This window comes from Citrus clementina, unplaced genomic scaffold (assembly GCF_000493195.1).
Source record: "Citrus clementina cultivar Clemenules unplaced genomic scaffold, Citrus_clementina_v1.0 scaffold_2, whole genome shotgun sequence".
Classification (NCBI taxonomy): Eukaryota; Viridiplantae; Streptophyta; class Magnoliopsida; order Sapindales; family Rutaceae; genus Citrus; species Citrus x clementina.
Genome location: NW_006262688.1, coordinates 32,728,355 through 32,737,376, shown reverse-complemented (window position 1 = coordinate 32,737,376; position 9,022 = coordinate 32,728,355). Strand labels below are relative to the sequence as shown.

The following is a 9,022-nucleotide window of genomic DNA, read 5'->3' as shown; positions in this document are numbered from 1 at the left end:
AAACATTATAAAAAAAAACCACCCCTTCCCCCCCCCCCCCAAGGCCCCCCCTCCCCCCCCCCCCCCCCCCCCCCCCCCCCCCCCCCCCCCCCCGCGGCCGAGGTATGATAAACAAAACACACCCTCAATATTCAATATTCAACGTTTGTTGGCGCAATCGAACAGGTCAGAACTAAAATTAACAACGTTATATCTTTAGATCATATATAATAAGTATATTTTTAATTAAATCCACCAAATTTCTTCTGTACGTACATATATATCAGCTGGTCAACAATAACACGTATGTAACTTCTTTGGGTAATCTATGCATAAGCAACACTTTTAAATTAAGCATAAAATCTCTATTAACAATCCATAATTTGGCTTAACAAAGAATTCTGATTCGTTACCTAACACATATGGCGTGTCCTGGTGATAGCATGCAAGGAGACATTAGCCTGAGATTATGATCGTGATAATCTTAATCATCCAGAATTGGCGTGGCTTGATTTTCTTTAATCTTTTCATTTAATTAATGACATAGAGTACTTTATAGCTCGGAAGGCTATTCTTGGGAGCTAACTTTTGATGGTTTATAATATTATACGCTAATTAAGATGAGAAAGGCAAACAAGCAAGCAGATAAGCTCTGGGGTTGGTTCAAAATATAGTGTATCATTCTAATGACACCGGATGACTGAGAATAGAATATTATTTGACCAGATACTCTAGTTTAATTTATTTGTTCTTTAAACGTAAATGAGACACTTTCACCATCTGGTTTGAATACCCACGAAAAATTTCTTCAAATAAATTCACTTCTAATTCTGTTTCTTTACACTGAATAGCATAGACTGACAGGTGTTCAGCATTATTATGTTCTTTTTTTCTTTTTTTAATTCAACCAAATGTGTAAAATACATCAGATATAAGTAAAAAGTGTTAATTAATTACAACCGTACCAATTGTAGCGCTTTAAGAATTACAAGAAAAATGTTAATAAACAGGGTTTCCACATGAATTCAGCTTTCCATGCATGTTTTTCAAGGCCACACATGTATAGTAAGAAAATCTTAAATAATTCTATCACAGCAACCATGCAGTCGTTCTTAATCGATGCCACAAACTTGTTAGATTACCAAAATTCATATAAACTTACAGGTGGCTGCAATAGAGAGGAGGAGTTTTTTTTTTTTCCTAATTTCTTAAGGGAATAAAAAAAAAAAAAAACGAAATCTTGTGGAGATCAGACTTGTGAATAAGAAGTACGTCGCATGTAAGCAAAATATATAATAACACACACAGAGAGCTATCAGTAATTATAAAATTAACAAATTGAATTAAATAATATAACAGAGAAATTAAAATATAAATCAACCGTAGACTTTTTACGTCACCGCCGCGTTCTCTGTTGCGAGGAGGGCAGACATGAGGCGTCGGATGCAACGACGTGGCCACCTCTCGATGGGTTGATGAGGCTGCTAGTCTTCCTTGAGGTGGACCCCAGTTTTATACGTAACGTAGAAACCCTAAGTTTCAGTAAGTAAAATAATTTGATTTTCTTAACCAAAGAATTTAATGGACCGAGGGTTTCGTACATGCATGCAAATGCAAATATAGTTTTAATTAGGGATTATTATCTCATCGCCCATAGTTTATAATAAAACTAAAATGACCATAATGCCATTGACGCTTGTCTCGTGAGCTGCATTTTATATCAGCTGATATCTATCGTCAGTCTTACGCCGACCACAATTTTGTTTATTAATGATGAAAAAATATTCTTAAAAGAGATAAAGAAAGGCGAAATGTGGCCTCTAGCTGTAATTAAAGCAAGCATACAATGAGCCTAGCTGAGTCTTGAACACCGCTGTATATAAAAGTTAGGCAGCAACAACACGGCAGAGAAAAGTGACCAAAATTTTCAGATTCCTGCTTTATTGACTGATTCGTGATTGTGTTGCGCATTAAATTTTCCCACAGGCCACAGCCATGGTTGAGAAGAAAAAGTTTGCGTCTCAAAGGTGTAGGGCCCATGTAAAATTGCACATGATCATTAGCTTGAGCTTTTAGAAGACTTGTTAATTGTTACGGCAGTCTTAGGATGTACATTGTACAGTCTTTTTTTTCTCTTTCTGTCTTGATCTCTATTTTGGCCATTTTCTTTTCTTTCTTGTTTTAAATTTGTCTGATACGTAAATCTATTTTGCCATATTCCAATTAAGCAGAACATTTGCAACTTCTCATCATGCTGGAAGTCTGACAAATTGATAAAAGGGGAAAAAAAAACAAAATACGATTGTTTGCACATGACATTACGAATAAAATTACACGTAACTTGTAAAGACCACAAATATTCACCACAAAATAAAATTTTTCACTTATATTAATTTTATCTTTAATCTTTATCTGGGGAAACCTTAGGTGCAACTGTGGTACCGTGCCACAGTTGCATCCAACCATTGGATACCAGTAGACTCTATCAATTCAAGTGCATCCAACAGTTGCACCGTAGCCTGATCCTCTTTATCTAGAAGTGTTCTTATTCTATTTGTCATGTACAATTTTTGGTGCAAAGAGTCATTGAACAAAAAAAAAAAAAAAGACAGTTATCCCATGTAGAAGGATAATGTGCGGGCCAGCTCATCATTCATCAATAGTATGATTGGTACCTAACACTGTAGAGGATGCCCTTTGTCGACGACATAACTAAGATCGTGTTCCATATACATATATATATATATATATATATATACATAATATGCATGAAATTGAAGATAAGCTATAAAATGTTAGTGGAGGAAGTGGTTGAGATCGTACGGTCAGGCTTAATTTGGAGCTATTCTAACCAAAGAAGAAACAAATTGCGAATGAGAGGCTGTGAACTGCGTGGAGGGGAGTGTGGCGATTGATGACGAGAAATATTGAGCTATAACCCACGAGCTATTCTTATGCGTCAACTCCAATTGGTTTAATCTCTTTTGTAGAAACAGAGACAATAATTGCTCAATCAACAGGGCACAAGTCAATGATGTCCAGTTCTTGACGTTTTGCTCGACAGCGAATCATCGTCTTCCAGGTGTACACGGAGAAAAGAGAAGAGAGAGGGCCACAAGAACCTTGCTTGCTTGCGGCAAAATATTTGATAAACGTTTATATTATATGAACTACAATTGCTTCACTAAATAGGTCGTCTATAGAGACAAATGTATATCACACATTATGCCCACGATTTTGGTGACTACGAAACAAAATTTAATTATTTGATAGACCATAAAATCTTACTGGAGTTATATGATTGATTTGATCTATATATATATATATATATGTTTGAAAGATATTATGCGTTGCTAATTTTCTTCTTTTTTTCAAAGGCAAATAACATGTCCTGATTGACCAATTTATTACTAAAATGATTTAACTCAGACTTTTTAATTTGGAGTATACTGTTTGGTTGCCATTCTAATAAATACAATCATTTCTCTTGAGCTGTCTTTCGTTGAAGCCCCCATAAGTGCCAAAACATGGTCACATGCAAAATCAAAAATCAAATGGGGCGGCACGATGAACTCTGTTTATATATCCAACGTCTCTTTTTCTTGCATAATCATGTAATCTTCTGTATTCACACATATGTAGAAATTAAAAATCTTTTTTTTTTTTTACATTATTTGACCTTGAAACCGTAATTCTTAGTATCATATTTTTATCTCATTTTTCTTGGCCCCAGATATATTTTTGTGATGAATTGTATGGTGAATCGGGAAAAAAGTTTAAAAAAAAAAAATGTTACTAAGCCAAATATATTTAAAGAAATTAATAGAACAGAAGAAAACTTATCTTGAAATTTATTGGAGGAGAACTCAATTAAATCACACACTCACAATAAATGTTGATGTATTTAGCAAACACCGATCTCTATTATTGTCATCCAGAGTTAGATGCTCATCCTCAAGCACCTCGCATTTATTATATCTTCTATATAAAATTGGCTTATTATCAAGAAAGTGCCGTACAGATACACAAAAGGCTGAAGTTGCCCTTTATAGCATGGAACTTATTACATTATCCAATGATAATTTTAAGCGTACAAAATCGTCTTTTTATCATAAAAAATTAATGAAGGGAAAAAAAAAACATAAGCCATGCTCGTCAAGCTAGCTTGTCGTGTGGAGCCATGCATGAATGAAAAGCGAGGAATCCCTGAGCAATTACGAGGGTCATGTTCAATTGGAGGGGTACGTGGCTAATTCATGTTGGCGACAGCTAATATGAATCCAGAAAGCAAGGAGTGACATACTCCGCCGGAAAATGATAGCTTGGCAGCAAGATGAAGAAAGAGACTATTAGAGAGAAATGTTAATTATACATGTCGATTATGTAGTAAAATTAAATAAATTATTATTAACCAGGTAAAAGGAGAGAGAGATATTAGACTTGTAACACATTTCTCCAAATAAAGGGGACACGTTGCCTTGGTGATCTACAGAGGACGGCACCGAATCGTTTTGACTTGCTTTGTTTCTAGCCCTTCACTCCCTGCTATTTATACCAAGTACGTTCGCATACGGACCTTTGCTGCAAATACAAATCTCTTTGAAAGTTTAAAAATAGTACTCTCACAGTAGCCTAATTAAATTAGAAGATTTCTAGAGGAACTCTTACTAGCTAAAACAAGATGGGAAGAGCACCGTGCTGTGATAAAAGCGGGCTTAAGAAAGGGCCATGGACACCAGAGGAAGATCAGAAGTTGATAGATTACATTCAAAAACACGGCTACGGGAATTGGAGAACACTTCCAAAGAATGCCGGTACGTTATAGCTTCTTCTTCTTCCTTTGAACGAGTTTTATAAAAGTTGTTAATGATTGTTAATACTCGACTTTTCATTTCTTGCTTCTTTTGTGGACTTTCGTGTTTACGACTCGCTTTATTTGCTTTGAACTTGTAGGTTTGCAAAGATGTGGAAAGAGCTGCCGTCTCCGCTGGACTAACTATTTGCGACCGGATATCAAGAGAGGCAGATTTTCTTTTGAAGAAGAAGAAACAATAATTCAGCTACATAGTATATTGGGGAACAAGTAAGTCTTTATTTGTCTTTATATATATATATATATATATAAGCATTCACTTTTCTAAAGTTTTAGCCATTTTGAAAGATATACAGTTTTTAATATTAAAAAAAAAATTCAATCTTCATTGTATAGGTGGTCTGCAATTGCTGCTCGCTTGCCTGGAAGAACAGACAATGAAATCAAGAACTACTGGAACACTCACATTAGAAAAAGGCTTCTTCGTATGGGAATCGATCCAGTTACTCATAGCCCTCGTCTTGATCTCCTTGATCTAGCTTCGATTCTAAGCTCATCTTTTTACAGTTCATCTCAAATGAACATTTCGAGGCTTGTCGGGGCGCAGACTTTAGTTAACCCAGAGCTACTAAGATTGGCCACATCTCTTATGTCAACGCATCATCACCGCGAAAACCAAAACCAAATCCAAAAATTTATTTATCAAAATTTTCAAGAAAACCAATATCAGCAATTAGTCCAACCTGACAGTCACCAACTTCAAATTCCACTTGAAGCTTGCTGCACATTGACTCCTCCTCCTCCTTGTGTTTCTCATTCTAATGATCAAGCACAACTAATGAACTCTAATGTAGAGCAATTCCCAACAAATTTCACCAACTTTAGCAACCAAAATTGTCAACAAAGTGAATGGCAGAGCAACGGGATGCCCTCGACCTTGACAGAAGATTATGTACCTATACCACCAAGTTACAGTTACTATGGTTCTGATCAAACGGTCATGGATCCTTCTTCAGAAACTTCAAACTTCCATTCCAACAACAGTAACCAGAGTTTCAACTTCGCTTCAGTTTTGTCGACGCCTTCATCAGGTTCAACACCATTGAATTCAAATTCAACATATATCAGCACTGAAGATGAGAGGGAAAGTAATTGCAGCAATATGTTGAAGTTTGAAATACCAGATATCTTGGATGTTAATGAATTCATGTAATTTCATTGTAAAACTAATCCGACCCTTTTTTTCTTTTTTAATTTTGATACTTGCAATCATCTGGGCTCAGTGGTGTGGATATGTGTCAAATTTTCTAATATTGTTTCTTCAATTTTTTTCCCCCTCAAGCTTACTGTATCAGGAAGCAAGATCCTGTCCTTTGCTTCTTTTTCCTTTTTAATTAATGAATCGTTTCCATTACTGTTATGTCATTATTTTTTTAATCCTTTCTTAGATCATATCAGCTCATTTGCAATTAAATATCCTACTGTGTGTTGAATTTTCTTTTAATGTAGAGAAGAACAAGAGTTAATTATTATATGATTAACCTCTTGTCCGCGGACAAGGATTTTTTTTTTTTTTTTTTACCTCTCTTTGTGTCTTTGTTTTTTAATGAGTAGTTAAAGTTGAGTTTTATATTTATTTTTGCCATTTTTCATTTTAAAATCAACCCAACTTCTTTCATAAGAACATTAAGGCAAGGAGAGACAAAGAGAGAGCAAAAAATAATAAGAAGATGATCCTAATCGCTTGTCCCTTCTCCAATAGGTCAAAATACAAAAGTAATGCATAATTAAAAAAAAATAAAAAAAATCTAATTATACCCAAAAAAATTAAGTATGTCGCACGCTCACAAGAAATATGAAGTATTATGACACTTTTATAAAGTTCCATTTCTTTCGTTTTCCTTTAAGTGGCCAATGCTGATCTAAATAAAAGTTTAAAACTGAATTTTGAAAGAGCATGAAGAAATTTAAAAAAAAAAAAAAAGAGAGAGAAAAAGAAAGTTTGAATGCATGAAAGTAATCATGATCATGGCAAAAGGCGAGGGCGAGCATGGTTTCAAAGATCCCGACAGGAAGTCAAATTCCGGTTAAATCTCCGGCCAAAACCACCGGAGCTTTTGAAACTGCAACCTGTCGCTGCCACCTGTTGGGCAACTGTCTTTTCAATTATGAATAAAGTAATGATTTGCATGGGATTATGGGTAATGGGGTTTGACAAAAATAGGGGGCACGTGTCCATGTAGTAGCGGTGACTTATGGCAGTTGGGGACCACAATAAAAGAGTACTAGCTTTATTGAAAATCATGGCGTGGCTCTTGTGCTCTTCTCGTCGCTTTATTATCTCAACAATTAATGGCCTCAGTGTCAAAACCAAGACCTAATATTTAATTACTTCATGGCTTTGGACACGTGGAAACAATAATGCAGAAGTGGGTCCCAGTTATGGGGTTTGAGTAACTGGTTGACCCGGTATTATTCGTGTCCTAATCTAATCCTATCCGGTTTTCAAATTTCAAGATCTTAATTTGATTTTGCTTAAATCGCCGATTATTTCACGAATAGTTTTAAGATTCTTTTTTCTTTTTCTTTTTTTGTTCCTTGGCTTTCGTGCGATTTTAGCTTTATCCCTCCCACCAAAGTTCAGCGAATGATGGTGTTAATCATTAGAGGACGCTTACTGTTGATTGAAAATGCCATGGTCACAAATCACGAATTCACAGTGGACGCTCTTCCAGTGTTTTTCACCTTATAAATAGCTTGGTTATATCTGTGAACATCCACGATTTCCTCGAGCAATCATAATCATCCCAGAGATTTGGTGAAGTATTGCTAATTGGAAATATGTACAAGCATATTGTGTTTGATATTATCACCTAACACAATTAAAACATAAAAAGCTTTAAATCTTTGTAGCAAAAATGTAGAAGAGAGAGAGATAGCGGCGAGAGACGAGTTTTGAGCACGTTATGCAACTGAGCTTATGTGACTTATTAACTTACTATAATTCGGGGGGCTTAATTTATCGAGTGATGGAAGAGTTACAATTTATTTTATATAAATTGATTTGGCCTAAATTTATTGATGGATGAAAATAAAAAATAATAAAAAATAAATCATGTAGGCTATGCGTATTTGATCCAACTAATTAAAGTATGCCGCAGTAGTTTGTACAACTTATAACTCTATCTTTACTTTTATTTATATGTTGACATAATATGGTGGCTTATTTGATTTATATTCGCTGGGAAAGGGAATATCATCTTTAATTCATCATTACAAGCAACCAAACATCAAAAGAAGGATTCCCATGTACAAAATATTTATTTTGAAAAAACACACACACATGATGTTAGGATTCTCATATAAAATAAACTTCTCATGAACAAAATTTAGATAGTGATGGATGGTTAATAAATGAAAAAAAATAAAGTAAATACTACCCATAAATTAAAAACACGTGGTACACGATTTTTAAAAACTTTTGATAGCTCACAATGAAAGGATCCTAATCTTTCATTATATCAAGTAAAGTGTTTATTTTATAATTTATAGTAGTGCTAATAGTGCACTTCTGTCTTTGAAATGTGTTCTCCACACATGTTGAATGTTTTATTCCAATTTTCAATCATAAATAATTATAACAAACTAGGTAATCCCAAGTGACCTCTCAAATCTTAAACATTTTAGAAGAAAATGCAAAAACTTGTATTTATTTATTTGAAAAATCTTTGTTGGTTTGTAAGTTTCATGTTGATTTTTTCCTTATATATATTTTAAGTGCTTGTTTAGTTCTCATATTTTTTAAAATTCTCCAATACACCCTTATTGTTAATTATGTTATAGTGTTACCCTTATTTTTTCTTTGCTTTTAAAATAGTAGCCTTGCAACAATCTTAAGGACATTAATGAAAAAAATTAATTTACCAAACTAATCCTAAGAGTAAAATAACAATTTATGTAATTTTTGTTGTTGTTCATATTAAATTAACATTTTACTCTTTCATATTGGTGTAAAGGTATTATGGTAAAAGTAAAGAAAAAATAAAGATAGGAGTGTAATATAATCGTTAGCAGGAGTACCTTGTGGTATTTTAAAAAATAATGAAACTAAATGAGTATTTAATCCAAAATAAAGGGATTAAAAGAAAATTTCTCCTTGACTTGTACTTAATCCAGAGGCCAGAAGAAAATAACTAGAAGAAATTTCTGATTTAGGTGACTAGAGCTGCC

At 34.2% G+C, this 9,022-nt stretch overlaps 1 protein-coding gene across 1 annotated transcript; it reads left to right on the top strand.

The window, feature by feature from the left end:
* Nucleotides 1-4,502: 4,502 nt before the first annotated feature.
* LOC18052154 (transcription factor MYB102) lies at nucleotides 4,503-6,212 on the top strand. The gene is made up of 3 exons (XM_006449134.2): nucleotides 4,503-4,793; nucleotides 4,933-5,062; nucleotides 5,189-6,212. Exons 1-3 carry the CDS (start codon nucleotides 4,661-4,663, stop codon nucleotides 6,003-6,005), a joined length of 1,080 nt encoding a protein of 359 aa, XP_006449197.1. The 5' UTR covers nucleotides 4,503-4,660; the 3' UTR covers nucleotides 6,006-6,212.
* Nucleotides 6,213-9,022: the final 2,810 nt, after the last annotated feature.

Coding starts and splice junctions, on each gene's coding strand:
- LOC18052154 (XM_006449134.2), top strand. CDS start 4,661: ATGGGAAGAGCACCGTGCTGTGATAAAAGCGGGCTTAAGAAAGGGCCA. Junction 4,794..4,932: donor AACACTTCCAAAGAATGCCG/GTACGTTATAGC, acceptor TTGAACTTGTAG/GTTTGCAAAGATGTGGAAAG. Junction 5,063..5,188: donor CATAGTATATTGGGGAACAA/GTAAGTCTTTAT, acceptor TTCATTGTATAG/GTGGTCTGCAATTGCTGCTC.